General features: G+C 40.2%; 1 protein-coding gene and 2 long non-coding RNA genes across 8 annotated transcripts in view; 2 read left to right on the top strand and 1 right to left on the bottom strand.

Annotated features, from left to right (window-relative positions):
• The window catches only part of LOC126997466 (uncharacterized), a 52,371-nt gene extending 45,216 nt beyond the window's left edge, over positions 1 to 7,155 (top strand). Inside the window, exon 4 of one of the 2 annotated variants that reach the window (XR_007752140.1) lies at positions 7,014 to 7,155. This is a non-coding gene — a long non-coding RNA (uncharacterized LOC126997466). Of the gene's footprint in view, positions 1 to 1,457; positions 3,732 to 7,013 lie in introns of those variants that run through there. The other variant, XR_007752139.1, reaches the window with a different exon arrangement.
• Positions 2,785 to 17,358, bottom strand: LOC126997464 (uncharacterized). The gene is made up of 6 exons (XM_050858566.1): positions 17,302 to 17,358; positions 7,845 to 7,932; positions 7,454 to 7,505; positions 7,053 to 7,135; positions 6,347 to 6,526; positions 2,785 to 5,067 (listed from the first exon to the last, which is right to left on the bottom strand). The coding sequence occupies exons 2-6, from the start codon at positions 7,929 to 7,931 to the stop codon at positions 5,041 to 5,043; spliced, it is 429 nt and encodes a 142-aa protein (XP_050714523.1). The 5' UTR covers position 7,932; positions 17,302 to 17,358; the 3' UTR covers positions 2,785 to 5,040.
• LOC126997465 (uncharacterized) overlaps positions 7,818 to 18,894 on the top strand; it is a 55,762-nt gene continuing 44,685 nt past the window's right edge. For 4 of the 5 annotated variants that reach the window (XR_007752137.1, XR_007752138.1, XR_007752135.1 and 1 more), the window contains exons 1-2: positions 7,818 to 7,957; positions 14,029 to 14,471. This is a non-coding gene — a long non-coding RNA (uncharacterized LOC126997465). Of the gene's footprint in view, positions 7,958 to 14,028; positions 14,472 to 14,705; positions 14,874 to 18,894 lie in introns of all 5 variants that reach the window. The other variant, XR_007752136.1, reaches the window with a different exon arrangement.

Here is an 18,894-nt window from a genome sequence, read left to right as displayed (position 1 = left end):
TAATAACATTCTCTCCGAAAAGCGCCGCTTCTGAGAGAAACTCATGAATGTAGGTTTCAAAATACTTTATGGCTTTACAAAATATTAATGTGGATGGATCCAAATTGATTATGATCATTGACATTGTGAATGAGAAATAATGACACAAAAGTTAATAATAAATGAATAAATTCAGACTACACCAATTTCTTTTTTGCCAGCGTTCTTGTACGATAATGGAGTAAACTCCCACCATCAGTGTAGCACGATTGCTTAACTAAAAACTAAATTTTATCAACACTTTCTCATTATTGATATTTGCTAGAGCAGAAAAGCATGGTTTTTGAGGGCGGTTTTGAGTAGTTTCATTAAGACCTAATATATATATATATATATATATATATATATATATATATATATATATATATATATATATATATATATATATATATATATATATATATATATATATATATATATATATACACACACACACTAGGTAAAAAAAGTGTATATATATATATATATATATATATATATATATATATATATATATATATATATATATATATATATATATATATATATATATATATATATTCTCTCTCTCTCTCTCTCTCTCTCTCTCTCTCTCTCTCTCTCTCTCTCTCTCTCTCTCTCTCTCTCTCTCTCTCTCTCTCTCTCTCTCTCTCTCTCTCTCTCTCTCTCTCTCTCTCTCTCTCTCTCTCTCTCTCTCTCTCTCTCTCTCTCTCTCTCTCTCTCTCTCTCTCTCTCTCTCTCTCTCTCTCTCTCTCTCTCTCTCTCTCTCTCTCTCTCTCTCTCTCTCTCTCTCTCTCTCTCTCTCTCTCTCTCTCTCTCTCTCTCTCTCTCTCTCTCTCTCTCTCTCTCTCTCTCTCTCTCTCTCTCTCTCTCTCTCTCTCTCTCTCTCTCTCTCTCACATCATTGAACTGCAAGTAACACCACCTTTACAAGTAGAGGATGTGCCAAAAGTTATTTTCAATGTTCGTAGCCCAAAAAATATGATTCAAGAATTGTGATGCATTGTTACACCCCAAAACTGATGTAATTGCTGTAACTGAAACATTCATCGACACCTTGATTGTTGATTTGATTTCAAATTACATTATAGATTGCTTTATCCTCTTCAACAAAGATCACATTAATTGTAGGAGTGAGGGTAACATGGAAAAGCAGGCAACAAAAAACCTATTGGCTTATTACAAGGTTGCCTGCTCTGGTGAATTAATGCTACTGACGCAACAAAAAATGGTTGATTCAATTTTTAAAGGAGTTGGTGGTGTTTGCAGTTACTTCTTCTGAAGAAAGGTTGTTCCGATGACAGCTGACTCGTTTTGAGAAAAAAATCCTGCCAATGTCTTTACTACATTGCCTCGCTTGTATAGGTAGACTGTTGTTTCTAATTCTCGTGTTGGTTTGCAGCTCAAAGAACGATGATTGACGTGAGCAATCTTTTCCAGGTACTTGAAGACCTGGATCGTATCTCCACACAAGCTTCTCTTTTTCAGCGTGAAGAGGTTGAGCTGCTTAAATCCTTCCTCATACTGTTGAGCCCTTAAGGATAGAATCATTTTTGTAGCTCATTGCTGAACCCTTTCCAGTAATGCAATGTCCTTCCTGTAATTTGGGGACCAAAACTGTACTGTAAATTGTAGTCTTATTATTGAATTATACAGGGGCAACATTGCTTCTGGCAATTTACACTTGAAGTTCCTTTATGCCACCGTTGACTATTGACTGATTACAATGGGAAGCCTCGAAGTGGTGCATTTTACCGATTATAAAACCTGTGTTAATATTGGAATTGCTCGTAAAAATGATGAATCCCAAATTTGGTGGTGGTACCGTCCCAACAAATAATCCTGCAATGATATTTGAATTCCTATACAGTAGAAAGTTATGTATGAAATTTTCAGTAGCAATAATGTTTATATGCAAAAGGAAAAAGTATTAGATCCTCACTGTTAAATACTGACGAGGTTGGTATACTCTACCTTTGGGTCTTGTTATTCAAGGAAACAGTGCAGCAGAGATGTTAAGAGAGCTTTCTTGGAGCACCTGCATGATGCCCTTCTGTTCCAGGCTTGGTGTCATGTATACAGTAAAAGCCAGGATGGAGGTAGTATAGTTTTGTGGAAACAGAATTGTGGTAAATAAAGTTACTTTCAATTGATTAGTGTATGCCTGGTGTGTCAAGCAGTCAAGAGGAACTTGAATGTAGTTTTTGTTGGTCACTCCTTTTTCTGATTAGAACCTCTTGATAATGATGTTCTGTTCCAAGGAGAGGTTTATTACACTGTCTGCCCACAGACGTCACCCAGTGTAGTGCAGCGACTTGCCTGATGGGTGAGCCTCCCATAACTCACTCTGTGAGGGGGGTACCTCATTGGCCGACTGGTTAAGTAGTGGCTCTCCCGTCTCGCTGGTTGCGAGTTCAATCCCCATTGCTGGCAAAACCTTTCCTTGTCTGGATTAATTTCTCGTGTGTTTCTTTACATGCAGAGGTTGTGTGGGAGTGTAGTAAAAAGAGAAAATTCTAGTGTTTCACCAGTGTAATTACACTGTCTGCCCACAGACCCCCCCACCCAGTGCACCTGATTCCTGTGTACACATTTGTACCAGGTGTGCAATAGTGAGTGCACTGCTACATATATTTTTTCAAAGGATCAGTCCGGCCAACATGTAGTGTCCAGACTGGTAGGCATTGAATGCTGAAGCATGATTTCAATTACTATTTTGTATGCATCTTACCTTTTTTTCCATTCCATTAGGCTGGAATATGAAAAGTAAAGAGTATATCATTTTTATTAAGATAAAGTATCATAGCAAATATAGCAAACTACACAAACTTCAAAATGAAAAATAACAATTTCACAGTGATTCCTTTATTCTCTTCAAGTCCAATAACTATAACTACTATATCTTATTTAAAAACAAAATATTTTTAACATAAACACACACTACTACAACAGAGAATAGGAGAGCAACTCTTGTACTTAACAGCGTGACAACATAGTTCGACAGATACTAATTTGAACAGTAACAAGAGACGTTCTGCTGGGTGCCTGTGCTTGCATTCCCTCAGTGTTTCATGTTCTCTTGGTAAAATGTAGGGAAAAAAGGGGGGCAGTGTGGAATTCTTCAATCTGTTACATAAGAGGGCAGCACTATTAAATAGCTCCACCATGCTTTATCATTATACTTGACTCTTTATTCCCTCTTTCTAAGTACATATTGAGTACACAAGTCTCATGGGAGCATCCTATCATTTTGAAATTTTTCATACCTGGAGAGTAAAAGGGGAAGGATGAATGGAAACATGCAGAATCATGAATTTAGAGAACATGACGACAAAGTTTTGGGATTAATGTTATGTTGAAAGATGAGTGTGCAGCTGTTGGCATACACCTCTTTCAGACATCTACGTCTGCTGTGGACAGCACAATGTTGGAGGTTCCTGAGAGCGCCATTAAGCACATGACTTATGTTTCAAATAACAAGGCACAACCTGAAGCAGTGTCCTTGCCCTCAGTTGGCTCTGGATAGTCATCATAGATATTCACACTCATTTGTTGTAATTGGACTGTTTGTATGTCAAGGATCAAGGATTTTTTTTTTTTTTTCAGTTACTTTAGGGTGTCAGTAGTAAATTTCCATGAGCTGTTTGATTGAGGGAATCTACTTCTTAAGCAGAGGTAGCAAAAGGAGATATGCCATCCCATCAACTGAAAAACGCTGTGTTCAAAGTGTAATAACTACTATTTGCAGTGCTCGTCAGCTCATCTGAAGTCAACCTCTCTGAACATGCCAATACAGTGATGTGTGCTTTGTACGCAATAAGTGGCATGACATCTTGTTGCATTCAAAAGGGTGCCAAGGTGGCCATAGCAGTTGTGAATAGCGTTTTGTAATGGTCAACATGTGTAAAAGCGCTCTTTAATAGTTTGATACAAACAGATATATGAAGGCATGATGATGTGCTCTTCCTAGCAGACACAGAATTATTGATGAGTCTGAAAGGGGTCTTATGGGTGCACAAGAACAGTATCTCCATCAGACATATCAAGAAATAGGTTAAAACATGTGACTCACATCTATGAGATATACAAACAGCACCATGCAAAGTTTGGTCCTTCTGTCCCTGACAGTAAAGTGCAAAAGTGAATACATTGTAAAAGTCAAATAGGACATTGCCTTGTGTGAGACACTGACAGTACCCAAAAAACACAAATGCGTGCTGCTGTTCACCTTACACACTACTGAACACACACTGGCTGCATCTTAGCGAGCCGTGATGCAAAACGATTAAAAGGCACGAAGATTGTGTCCTGTTGCCCCACAAGAGGAATTGCAAACAAAACATTTGAACTTTGTCAAATAAAGAGTAATTTTTCAAATATCATTAAATTGTGTCCTTTACTTTGTTATACCATAGACAGATAATGCGTCCATTCTCTAACTTTAAAAACATATCAGTTTAGTTTGATTTAATATGTAGATTCCTTAATGCTGCTGAATGCACATGGAGGACATTACTCAGATGTGCAGAAGGCTGACCATTGCCACACTCGTCACTGCCCCACATGTCACAATGATCTCTGCAACCTAGCTGACCTATCAGCAGCATTAAGTTCTATTCTGCCCTGGAAGCTTTGTCTTAATCTGTTGTTAGTGCTGTGTTTTTGGGGGAGAGTTCTCGACTTTGGTAAATGAGATATCTGATATTCTACAACTTAATTTTAGTTGTAGTTTATCTTTTTATCTGTTAATTACTAAATTACTAAATGACAGCCATCAAAAAAGTTGCTTCTTCAAAGCAAATAGGGGTTCTTTTTTTGTGTGCAAGTTCATTTTAGTCCATACAAAAAATATCCATAGGTAGTCACTTACTGTACCTAAATAATAATTTCAGTCATTGTTCTGTCACATAGGTTTTAGGAAGTAGATGCAAGCCTTAAAAGCGAGACACTGAAGTCGAGGCTCTGCAGTGATCCCCACCTTGTAAGCTTCCTCAGACTGGTGGTGCTCTGCCTCTGTCCTACCTTAGGCCACACCGGAGCTGCTGCTCAACTGGAAGGAAAAGTTGACCGTCATACAAGACAACCTTACAGGGGGCGTAGTCACTTCTACAAACCTACAATAATTGTAGTACTGCCACATATCCTACACATAGGTAGTCATATTTCCTACACAAAAACAAGTCTCCAGCTTATTTCCTACACAAAAAATGAGTTCTCTACAGGGCACATCTCCTACAAATTTAGCATTTTTCGAGTAGTGACATATTTCCTACAGAGATACAGCATATCTCCTACACACAATAATCTGTTCTGTCACATTTCCTACACTGTGTAGGCACACCCCCCTAGTGGGGCGCCTCTGTACTCAATACACTCTTGACGACCTTGACCAGTCAACAAGTACTTAGCTTGAAGTTTTCATTTAAAAAGTATGTTTTAGTGAAAAATAAAAAGCTTAATAAGTTTTAGTGAAAAATAAAAAGTGCCATTTTAATTAATATATAATATTTGTATATAATAGATAATAACAACCCTGCAACATGTCCCACTTGTCGTACTGCAATTCATGACAGGCTTGAAGTTTTCATTTAAAAAGTATGTTTTAGTGAAAAATAAAAAGTTCCATAAGTTTTAGCGAAAAATAAAAAGTGCCATTTTAATTAATATGTAATATTTGTAGGAGATATGACAGTATAACTGTAGGAGTTATGACGGATGCGCCATACTGCCGCAGCTCCTAGACTTAGGCAGTCATATTTCCTACACAAAAAACAAGTGTCAAGCACATTTCCTACACCTACTGTGTGTAGGAGATATGCTGTATCTCTGTAGGAAATATGTCACTACTTTAAAAAGGGCTAAATTTGTAGATGTGTCCTGTAGGAAATGTGGCGTAGGAAATGTGGCGCAGCCCCCCTTACAGTGGTAGTGCTGTGACAAATTTGTTACCAGTAATCAGTTAGTTTCCACTAATTCTTCTCTAAAAAATACTTAGCTACACAGATAGAGAATATCTTATCTCTATGCATTTAACAATTGAGACTGTAACTGATATCACCTAGAAGTAAAAATTGCTATTCAAGGGATACATTTTACTTTTTTAATTAAGAATATTTTGTCATATAAGAGATGTAGGAGTAATGATTTTGATGATGAAAGCAACCAAAAATTACTGTTTCCTTGAAATCTCTTAGGTGCTGAATTTAAAAAGTTTTTAGCTCCTTTTTTTTCCATATTGAAGTGTTCACCTCAAAATCTTAGCAGCAGTTTGCTGGAGAAGGTGAATTAAGTCACATAAACAAAGAGGCAACAAAATACTCCTTACTCACCGATAGACCGTAGGAGCGAACCACCACCACCAGGTAGATGAATATACCCATCACGACCAGGGTGACCAGGCCAAAGGCTAGGTTCAGGGTGGTAATGAGAATGATGACAGCCATGATGATGTTGATGGTGACGAGCACCACCATTGTCCACACCCACACCATGACAAAGCCACGACGTTCCTGAGGGAAGGGGAGGTGGGCAGGTGATGAAGGGTACATCCATCTCAGGGACTTTGACTGTTGTGTCTGATCTTCACCGGCCTACCATTTAGTTGTTATGTAAAAGAAAAGTTGGAAGCATTCGCAATAGCTTTGTGTGGCCTGTATTCATCTTTGTGACATGTGGGATGCCACAGTTTTCCTTCCCAGGTAGCTATCCAATTATCAAGTAACACTTAAGGGAAGATGAACAGCTGTGTAAAATGTGCGTAAACTGCAAAGGCTGGGATTCGAACCCAGGCCTCCTGATCTAGGTGTGGTGACCACTATACCACAGAGGCATTATATATTTAGTATAGCATATGTGTATTGTATCATTGTTGAATATTATGAGCTGACAGATACCATAGACATTACGTATTTATCATCAACAAAATCAGCTGACAAATGAACACATACAAAACATATCTGACATAACTATTGCTGATTCCTTTTTATTTTTCAGTAGAATAAATCTACTAGCAGGGAACACCATGAGGTTACTTACTGTGCGGATTCCCTGAATGAGGAGGCATGATACGATGACGAGGATCAAGTTGGTGACAAAGCCAACCCACAGAGAGTTATCACCTGAAATCCAAAGCAGTGGATGAAAGCACTTTTTGCCTACCCTCAGTGACATCAAATATTTATTCCACTTAATTTTAATATCCAAATGATAGTAAATATTCTATCTGATTCAACTCTAGTGCCACTCAGTATAAACTTTAAGCTTAAGGCAGATGACAAGTGAGTGTATTCTTTATCACCAGTATGTATTTTCATTTTATAAACAGTCAGTCAGTTAATGCTCAAGTCAACAAAGGCATGCATTCCTCTGGAGGCATTGTTGTTCCTTCTAAAAATTGGATAAAATCAAGCTGGTAATCCAAGCCCCAAAGATCTTACCAGTTTTGATAGCCCCAAAGATGCTGTAGATGCATTGCAACAGGGACAGGATCTGAGGACGAACAAAGGCAAAATGACTTAGAATTTTACAGTTATGTTCAACAATGGGCGGTATTACAAGTTGGATCCGAGAAGTTTCGGGTCCCTACAGAGTTTGGTTTAGGGTCCGTATTACAATGAATCCAAGAAGTTTTGGGACCCTACGGAGTTATTCATCCCGAACTCTGTAGGGACCCTGAACTTCTCGGATTCAACTTGTAATATGTTCCCTAAGTCAAACTCTGTAAGGACCCCAAAACTTCTCAGAATCAACTTGTAATATGAATATGGCTCACAGTTCCATGTCAGTCATGAATATATGTTACATACACACATAATAAACTTAACTCACCAGAACAACAATGCCGATGGACAGCGACCCGCTCCTGAGACTACAGCCACAGCAGCAGTAGCTCACCACACACTTGTGTTCCGTCATTCTGCAAGCAGCAAGAGCCCAATGAGGTGAGTTTGTAAAAGCTTAAATCATCAAATGTCCCTGACCCACACACCACCAGCACTAGCTATTGTCCCTTTCCTTTTCTTCATCTTCAAATTATTATTATTAAATTTTTATCATTATTTTTTCTTATTAACATTATTATTATTATTGCTACTACTTATTGTTATTATATATACACTACTGCTACTACTACTACCACCTAACACTTACTGTTAATATACTACTACTACTACTACTACTACTACTACTACTACTACTACTACTACTACTACTGCTGCTGCTTTCTACTATTACTGCTACTACTACTATTATTATGGTTATTACTAGTACTACTACCACTACCACTACAGGTAACTTTCGATTTACGCGAGTTTGGTTTACGCGTTTTTTAAATAACGCGGGGTCAAAAATCCAAATAAATGTTTAATTTACACGTTTTTTTCACTTATACGCGATATTTTATGGAGTGGCCACCAGATGTCTCACGCAACTGGACTCACACGGTGCCGCGGCCACACAGCTGAGCTCAGTTCTTCCCGCGCGTTACTTGAATAACAATACAGTACCCACGCTGCCACGCTACTCAACAATAGAGGTGATCAGGTACCGGTACCAGTACCGGTACTAACGGTACCAGCTATACGGTACGGTACCGGTACCAGACTGCTCGGTACCGGACCAATACTAGCCAGTCGCTCACGGTGTCCCTCATTTCTTCCTCACACGAGTGAGGCTGAGACTGGGTGCCTGAGTGGATATCTCGGTGATATGGATATTCTCTCTCTCTCTCTCTCTCTCTCTCTCTCTCTCTCTCTCTCTCTCTCTCTCTCTCTCTCTCTGATTTACGCGACCTCTTCAAGGACACAATACTCGCGTAAATCGAGAGTTACCTTATTAAGATAGCCTTTACATGCGCTTGAAGAGCCTGATGTCTTTTAATATACCTGAAATGAACTATCAGTTAATGAATTTGAAAAACAATAGATCGTTCTAGCATGATGTGACTGTTATTTGATAAAAGTTTGTCTTTTCCTGTGCTTGTATGTTAGATAATCGATGCAAATGAGGAAGTGTGGGTCGATGACCAGAGCCAGCCCTCTTTAGAAAAGACTCTTGAAGTGCAAGAGGAAATATTAGAAAGCTTTAAAAGGTTGTGGTATGAGAGTTATCTACTCAGCTTAAGAGAACATAACAGAAACCTATATCAGTCAACTTGGGAAAACAAAATTAAAATAGGAGATATTGTTCTGATTAAAGCTTTAAATAAACCCAGACCCTTCTGGTTAATGGGCACTGTCTTGCAAATTATTAAGGGATTGGATAATAAAGTAAGAACAGTCAAGGTCAAACAAGGTAATGGAGCTGTAGAATTTCATTCTATATGTAACCTTTATCCGCTGGAGCTCACTATAACTCATCCGGGTAGAGATTTGGTATATGACGAGGGGGCCTCCCACAATAATGCCGACCCCACCCAGAGTGGCGGTGATCGTGTCGGGGCGCCTCGGCCCAAAAGGAAGGCTACAGAGCGGTTTAACAAAATGCTTAGGGATAATTTAAATAACTTGTAAATATCTTGGTTGTTTCAGTACTTCACCTACTAAGGCTGAAGACTTTAGAATAAATTTTGGGTAGAAGTTAGAATTATCAGGGTAAAAAATATGCTACACCTTCCAGGTGAGGATTGATTAAAAAATATGCTACACCTTCCAGGTGAGGATTGATTAAAAAATATGCTACACCTTCCCAGGTGAGGATGATTAGTAAAAATGCTATACCTTCCTACAAGGTGAGGAAAGGGTAAGGGCAAGTCGATTTGGATGAGATGTGCAACGATCTCGACCCCCCTTAGTTGCATTTCACTCTTTTTCTCTTACTAAGATTAGTCCCCATTTCTTATCTTTAAATAAATGAATAAATAAATAATTGAATAAATAATTACTCTAGACGGTTAATTGCGATTTGGGGAATCGCAATCTCCTCTGGGAAATGTGTTAGGAATTAGGTCAGTTAACCAGGGGATTAGACAAATTAACTATTTTCCTTATGGAACTAGTCTCGGGCCGAGAGTTCAAGCCAACTATGAGTATCGTCCGAGCTCAAATAAGCCTTGTATGGTACTTAAATACTTCGCTCATCGGCTCCCAGACCGAGACAGAATTACCTTATTCAATGCCTGAAGACTAAACACATTTACCATGAAAGGAATAACAATAGTTCAGTGTTTCCTTTCATGAAATAATAAATAATTGCCCTTGCGGAATTATGATTAAAGAGCAAGGATAAATCAACCGATCGAAAGCCACGCCATTTGGCGAGGGAAATTCAAAATACCTCTTCAGACCCACGTGGTTGGCTTTCGCCCCATAACATCAACTGCTTTCAAGCAGTTAACACATCAGCACTTGCAGCTCCCCCCATTAACTCGCGGCAGTGCTTATTTATACTTAGTCTCGAGGACTACAGGACTCCTCTAGGACGAACTTCAAGAGACCACTTCTTTTGAAACCCCTTCAAAAGATAAGTGCCCTCCTACAGTGATTACAAATAGGTATTACTATCAGGCCTGTTAGGATTATCGTTGTAACGCTGGGAGGCGCTTGCAGGGAAAGCCCGGCAGCATATTTCTGGACTGTACCACAGTACTGCGCGCTGCAGTGAGAACGGATGGAAGACACCGTTTGAGGAGAGACTTAACTAGACCTCGCCGACGCTCACCTTACCTCTCTCTCTCTCTCTCTCTCTCTCTCTCTCTCTCTCTCTCTCTCTCTCTCTCTCTCTCTCTCTCTCTCTCATTATGCACATGATGGATGTGTGTGTGTGTGTGTGTGTGTGTGTGTGTGTGTGTGTGTGTGTGTGTGTGTGTGTGTGTTCTCTCTCTCTCTCTCTCTCTCTCTCTCTCTCTCTCTCTCTCTCTCTCTCTCTCTCTCTCTCTCTCTCTCTCTCATTATGCACATGTGTGTGTGTGTGTGTGTGTGTGTGTGTGTGTGTGTGTGTTCTCTCTCTCTCTCTCTCTCTCTCTCTCTCTCTCTCTCTCTCTCTCTCTCTCTCTCTCTCATTATGCACATGATGTGTGTGTGTGTGTGTGTGTGTGTGTGTGTGTGTGTGTGTGTGTTCTCTCTCTCTCTCTCTCTCTCTCTCTCTCTCTCTCTCTCTCTCTCTCTCTCTCTCTCTCTCTCTCTCTCATTATGCACATGATGTGTGTGTGTGTGTGTGTGTGTGTGTGTGTGTGTGTGTGTGTGTGTGTGTGTGTGTGTGTGTGTGTGTGTGTGTGTGTTCTCTCTCTCTCTCTCTCTCTCTCTCTCTCTCTCTCTCTCTCTCTCTCTCTCTCTCTCTCTCTCTCTCTCATTATGCACATGATGTGTGTGTGTGTGTGTGTGTGTGTGTGTGTGTGTGTGTGTGTGTGTGTGTGTGTCTCTCTCTCTCTCTCTCTCTCTCTCTCTCTCTCTCTCTCTCTCTCTCTCTCTCTCTCTCTCTCTCTCATTATGCACATGATGTGTGTGTGTGTGTGTGTGTGTGTGTGTGTGTGTGTGTGTGTGTGTGTGTGTGTGTGTGTGTGTGAAACACACACACACACACACACACACACACACACACACACACAAACACACAGAGAGAGAGAGAGAGAGAGAGAGAGAGAGAGAGAGAGAGAGAGGTTAAGGTGAGCGTCGGCGAGGTCTAGTTAAGTCTCTCAAACGGTGTCTTCCATCCGTTCTCACTGCAGCGCGCAGTACTGTGGTACAGTCCAGAAATATGCGGCCCGCACATTCGATGTTTGCTGGGTACCTGTTTCTGACGCCTAACTATTGCCAAGAAACATCAGAATCTAACTCTTTCAACGATAACTATAAATTAGTTTCGTTATAGGAGCCCAGAAGACAGTTTGGGGGTAGGAAATCGGGAAATATAATCGGCTAAGTACGACAATATGGCAACATTGAGGCTGTAGCTCCGAGGCCAGAGGCAGCGCGCACGCCTTCTTGAGGGTATCAGGTACCTGAAGTAGCATACTTTTACTGCGCAAAGCAGGTTATGTCACTTATTGTGACTTAGTGAGCTTTCATATTTATCCATTTGTGTATATTTCATGGTGACAAAACTTAAATTACTAGTTTCATTTTTATTAGTGACACGAATATGTGACTTTTTCACAATAGAATTTCATTCTAATAAGTGAATCAGATCCCACAATTATTACCAATGTGTGTATGAATGAATACAAAGATAAGCACATACTTTGATTTAACTCTAGGATGTCTTGTGGATCATTGATAAATAAAAACAAAATATCCGGATAGGCCACTAGCCCGTTACCTTCAATGGCCCCCCAAAACAGTCCCTGCGCCAAGTTTGTACCCCACATTTTGGTGATGTTAGGTGCGCCTATTTAGAATATGATAACCTCACGTTTCCCCTTCCTTCGCTTCCCTTAGTTTTCTGTTTTATTATCTTTTTCCTCCCATTCAGTTTTTTTGTTTTTTTTTACTTATTCAAGAGAGAGAGAGTGGCCCTGACACTCCCCCCAGCGGCGGGCCGTTGCCCGCTCATCGACATTATATGTACTCATTTACAATATGTAAGATGTAAAAATAAAGAAAGAAAGAAAAAAAGAGAGAGAGAGAGACGACTTACTCATCTGATGAGAGTGCGTCAGACCTCTTTCTCTGGATGTTGTTATTATTTTCATAGGCAGCGCCGTTGCCGTGTCAAGTGTAGGCCAAATGTCCCTTAGCGACAAGGTCTGCAACGTTTGTGTCCTTCAGAATAGCTACTAAGTTTTTTATATGTTACTTTTGATTACATTTTAGGGTAAATAAGAGAGGCCGAAGGTAGAACAGAGTATTGAAAAGGTTACTGCATGTATAAGAAACCAAAGGAAATTGTTTTGCTGTCGTTCTTTTATACTGTTCGTGACTCAATGTGTCATGTGGTGGATCAAAAGGTCAAGGGTTCGTGAGACACTCCTTCAAAGGCTCGGTGTTTACTGTCACGGCTTGTTGTGATTCATTTTAATGGTTCTCTGTGATTGTGGTAATTACCTTTTACTTTTTTATTGTGAATCTTCAAACACGTCGTACAGAATGTGTGTCAGTTTAATACTCTGTATAGAAGATTCTTCCTGAGGAGCAGCCACAACACTGCTTCATGACGTTACTGTCCGCACCACTGATTGTTTGTGATCGTCTTTCACACACACACACACACACACACACACACACACACACACACACACACACAAATAAAATAAATAAAATAAAATAAAAAAATAACATACGGAGCTCTGTAGTGTAATGGCTGGCGCGCTCGCCCAACAACCGAGAGGTCCTGGGTTCGATTTTCGGGCGGAGTAGTGACGGCTGGTCAGTCTCATTTAATCAAGTTTCTCAAAATTTTTGACCTGCGACCCCTCCAAATCACTTGCAGCAAAGTGTTGCGACCCCCCTCCCCCCCAACATAGTGTTTCCGACAATCTAATACACAAATGCTCTCTCTCTCTCTCTCTCTCTCTCTCTCTCTCTCTCTCTCTCTGATCATCAAGCCATAAAACACAGATAATATCGTAATTGATATATATATATTTATATATATATATATATATATATATATATATATATATATATATATATATATATATAAATATATATATATATATATATATATATATATATATATATATATATATATATATATATATATATATATATATATATATATATATATATATATATATATATATATATATATATATATATATATATATATATATATATATATATATATATATATATATATATATATATATATATATATATATATATATATATATATATATATATATATATATATATATATATATATATATATATATATATATATATATATATATATATATATATATATATAAATAAATATATATATATATATATATATATATATATATATATATATATATATATATATATATATATATATATTTATATATATATATATATATATATATATATATATATATATATATATATATATATATATATATATATATATATATATATGATGTATTTTCACATTCCAGAAATCTTGCAACCCCTCAGAATCATCTCGTGACCCCGAGTTTGGCTTCGTTTAATCCGTGCCCCCTGTCCACCCAGCAGGGTAGTACCGGGTGTCAGACGGGGAATGTGTCGGTTTCAGTCGGTCGAGGTTACTGGGTGGTGATCGCGAGTCTATCGCGTGGTTAGACCGTGGTGAAACACACACACACCACATCGTTCTGTGAGGGAGCAGCAACATGGACTGCACTCAACTAATATGAACAGACTGGGTCAGGAAGACCGAGCTTCTTGCAGCGTACTCAGTGACCTGCAAAAGTCTGGAGGAGAGGCGAAGGAAGCCGAAGCACCAAGGCAGCAAGGCGGGAAGTAGGGGGAGAGGGAGAGGGGCTAAAGGAGGAGCTCTACTGTCACCCTCAACCGCCTCGGGTTACAAAAGGAGTGCGTCTTACAAATTCACAGACAAGTAAGTGTTGAGGATAGTTGTGAGTTGTGACGTTACGCCGGAATTTTCTTGAAGACTTTAATACCCAACTACCTCCCAAGGCACTTAAAATATAGCGCATGGCTTTCATGTATCATTTTCCACCTGTCGCCCTCTTTCTTCTGTAGCAAGTTATCTCACCACTTGTTATCAATCCTCACTTGCTGCTATCTTTGCTCCTATATATTGATCTCTTACCTAGTCGTTTGATTTCAGAAATTTACGAGGCGGCGTGGGTGCCTGGGGAAACCTGGAGAAAGTAAACCGTGAAAAAAAAAATGTCGCATTACTGGCCCCGTGTCCCGGAGTAATGTGTTCTTACCTACCACAGGCTCAAGGACCAATGTGACGGAGATGAGCACCGAAGCCACACGCAGCTATAACGTATGCCCCCAACATGACCTTTACCTGTTATCTCTTTCCGGTGAAGACAGCAATATGTTAGTCATGCCATCACAATCATAGAGGGTGCTACCCACTCATCCTGTTTACGTCCTCTGAGGCTCTTTCGTGGGGAGAGAGAGAGAGAGAGAGAGAGAGAGAGAGAGAATGGTTTTCCCTTCTCCCCTCCCCTCACCCTATCCACCAGCGCTATGAACCCCCCCAGTCCCTAGTCTCTTCGCCACCCCGTGCCGCCTCTGCCTCACCTCCTCTACCTCCAAGCAACAAGTGACCGACCCACGCTATAATACATTCCTCCTCACTCCCCCCCACCCCACCCCTCACCCAACACACACTCCTTCCCGACGCCTCACGCTTCTCACATACCCACGCCACCAAGGCCAAGCGTCTCCTCAACTACCGCCCGCCCTTCCCTCCGAGCGTTTTTACAACTGCCGCCCTTCCCTCCACGTGCCCGCCCACTCTCACTAGCGTCCTCTCAACCGCCGCCTTCCTTACTAGCGTCTTTCAGAACCTCCTGTCCTCCTCTCTTCCTTATTAGTGTCGTTTACAACCTTCCTTACTAGCCTTCACAACCTTCACCTTTTTCACTAGCGTCTTTTACAACCTTCGCTCTTCCTTACTAGCCTTCACACCCTTCTCCCTTCCTTACTAGCGTCTTTCACAACCTTCGCTCTTCCTTACTAGCGTCTTTCACAACCTCCTCCCTTCCTTACTAGCGTCTTTTACACCCTCTGTTTTTCCTTACTTTAATAGTCTTCACAACCTTCACCCTTCCATACTAGCCTTCACAACCTTCACCCTTCCTTACTAGCCTTCACACCCTTCGCCTTCCTTACTAGCCTTCACATCCTTCGCCTTCCTTACTAGCCTTCACATCCTTCGCCTTCCTTATCAGTCTTTAGTACATCCTCTTTTCTTACTAGCGTCATCACACCTGCCAACCTTTCTTTTTAACATCATCACAACTTCCAACCTTCCCTCCAAACGTCTTTACAATATTCGTCCAACACAATAATTCTTTTCAACATCACATCCGCTTGGAAAGTCTCAGAACAACATGATGGCGGAGTATACAGCGCTGTGATATACTTTAGTGGAAAAAAATAGTTGGATAGAAATGAAATAATGCGGAATGAAGTAAACGTATTATGCTGGAAAATTGTGGTTGCGTTCGCTCGTGTAACCGCCCCTTTGAAGACGGTTTGAGTTTGAATTCCGACTCGACCAAGAAGGGCACACCCAAGCGGCCCAACCCAAGCAGTAAAATTGTTCACCTTTCCCGAATCCTCAGTCCTCGCGCAGGCCCACCAGCTTGCCTGCCTTCTCCCAACCAAAGTTAAAGCCAACTTCCCCGGTTCAACCATGACTCTTCAGACTGTCAGTGTATTTGCTGCGAGATTTTAATATGTCGTGAATCGATGCTGACATATGTTGTGTAATTATATATTTTTTTCCTTTCTGGGGCCCCTTGCTTCGTAATGGTATGCCCGACAAATTGTCCATCTGTATTTCCAAGGTCTTGCTCTGGATCATGCATACTCTATTCTTTCATGTGTTCGCGCTGTCAAGATATCTCTGAATTATCATACGTGCACCCTGATAGCGTAGAGAGAGAGAGAGAGAGAGAGAGAGAGACACACACACACACACACACACACACACACTTAATAGAAAATTACACATAAAGACCTACAAACTAACACATGCACTGCACAGTAATGCTTCCCCCCCGACACCAACATGCTACAGCTAAATTTGAAAGTATAATGAAGTACTCGAAACAAACTACTGTATACATCAGCTTATGTCTCAAGGCAGGATCTACAATTAAGATACCAACAGTAATTAATGCTTTCCATATTCAATTATTTATGGCTGGGGCAAATGCTCAGAAGCTGCCCCGACGTCGTTCAGTCGCGTGAATTTATGAATCCAGGTGTGCACAGACATTCTTGTAGGATATGGACGTAATGCATAACACCACAGTGTTCTTAGTTTAAATATTTAGGAGACCATTTTCAGAGCTTCTCTTGTGAGGAAACAGCAGTCGCGCCACGGCCGCCGCCAGAGTAAGCTACGCTTTCGTGAATATTATCCGCAGTTGCTCTCTGAACACCATCTTCACATGCATATCTCATGAAATGCATCAATTGAACACTAATTCTACTTTGTTTAGCAACTCCACATAGACTACCGATTGTAGGTGGCGTACGGCTGGGAAAAAATAAAGGTTGGGGTTGTGGTCCTAGATGGAAGGGAAGGGTGCGAACGCCCACTTTCTGAACCGGGGTCACTAGTGACTACTCAACAGTTTTGCTCGAAAGTCTCGGAGAAGCACTTGAATGGGCCATTTGGAGTGGTATTTCAAAGCACACTAACACACATCAAAGGTATAGGAGATACACACCTGAAGGCGGTTATTCCCAAAGTTCCAAACTGCGAGAGAGGAGACGCACACGCACTCTTGTATCTTGTCCGAACGCTTCTGACTTACTGTCCTTCCTTTTTCACTACGCCAGCGAGTAGCGACGCCACTCCCACTATACCTCGTCACCGCTCGCGCTCGTCCACCGCCAGGTTTGCGTGGGCTTGCGAGTTGCCTAGTCTTGGGAGCAGCTGTAGATACCTCCTAATTCATATGAGCCTTAAATCGTCAAGTTTATATAGAGCGAAAACCGTAAAATACTTATATGTAGGCTTAAATTATTGTTTTTATTATTGTTATTCCCTTTTTGTCTTCTTTTTCCCTCCCTTTTCCTGATTGTCCTAATTTCTCAACTCTTATCGATCCCTGTTGCTCCCTCTTTTTTTTCAAGACACCTCCCCCCTTTTTTTTTCCTTTCCTCTTTCCCATATCAAGAAAAAATAGCCAGAGAGAGAGAGAGAGAGAGAGAGAGAGAGAGAGAGAGAGAGAGAGAGAGAGTTAATTAGATGAATGGGAGAAAAAAGGGCGCGTTTCAGACCATTGACCCCATTTTCCTTACCCCCCTCTCTGTTGAATTTCTTTTATTTTCTCGTTCCTCCTTTCCTTAGCTTTAGTGTTAAGTCGCTTACCCTCTGTATTTTTCAAACCTCTTTGGCACTGGTCATAGAGGGAAAGGAAGATATTTCTGATCATAAGTAAACGTCAGGAGAGATCGACTCACGGAAGCGCAGATATCATAGTTTTTCGGCATCACATGTGTATTATTTTGTGGGTAAATATACCAAAAAGGGGCGAAATAGAGTTGGCGGAACTGAATAAACTTATCTGATGAATCGATGGTTTATTGTTTGCAAAGTTATACAACAGAGGAAAACTAAACTTGTCAACAACAGGAAAATAAGTGATATCCGTAAATTTAGCATGGACAAAATCGAAGAAGCTTTGAAAAGGAAAAAAAAAAAAAAATGAGGCCTGGTCATTTATATATATATATATATATATATATATATATATATATATATATATATATATATATATATATATATATATATGATCATTATGAGTCACACACACACACACACACACACACACACACACACACACACACACACGACGAAGTATGTGTTCTCTCCAACTTCCACCTCTTGGTAGTTTGGGTTTACAGCATTGGCTTCCGAAGGCGATGGTAAAGGAGATAAAAAATGTACATAATTAAAGTACATGAAACCAGATCCCGACAAAGCTAGCCCAAACTGCAGCTTTAATCTCTAAATGGCCAACTAGCAATTGTCATCACTAATGGGGATTTTATCCTCCCCCCCTCCCCCCTCCCGAAAAATAAAAGAAAAACACTAACTTATAACGTAGCAAAATCGCTATTTGGTAGCCTTGATTCACATCTCGCTGGACGCCGCGGGCAGCAACTCGCGGCGAGGGAGTCGTACCGCGCTTCAGTTCAGCGCTAACAGTAAAGGACAAGGTAAATTATCCCATGTACACACACAGTAGGTAAGACGAGCGATGCCTCTGTCAAGATTTAGTCCACCGCAAAAAAAAAAAAAAAAAAAAAAAAAA

The sequence above is a fragment of the Eriocheir sinensis genome, chromosome 12, assembly GCF_024679095.1.
Source record: "Eriocheir sinensis breed Jianghai 21 chromosome 12, ASM2467909v1, whole genome shotgun sequence".
Taxonomy (NCBI): Eukaryota; Metazoa; Arthropoda; class Malacostraca; order Decapoda; family Varunidae; genus Eriocheir; species Eriocheir sinensis.
Note: the sequence above shows the minus strand (reverse complement) of the source record. Positions and strands in the feature narration are given on the sequence as shown.

Excerpts from the sequence above, each read along its gene's own strand:
- LOC126997464 (XM_050858566.1), bottom strand. The coding sequence starts at position 7,931 with ATGACGGAACACAAGTGTGTGGTGAGCTACTGCTGCTGTGGCTGTAGT. Across the intron at positions 7,506-7,844 it reads CCATCGGCATTGTTGTTCTG|ATCCTGTCCCTGTTGCAATG; the intron begins GTGAGTTAAGTT and ends GTTCGTCCTCAG. Across the intron at positions 7,136-7,453 it reads CTTTGGGGCTATCAAAACTG|GTGATAACTCTCTGTGGGTT; the intron begins GTAAGATCTTTG and ends TTTGGATTTCAG.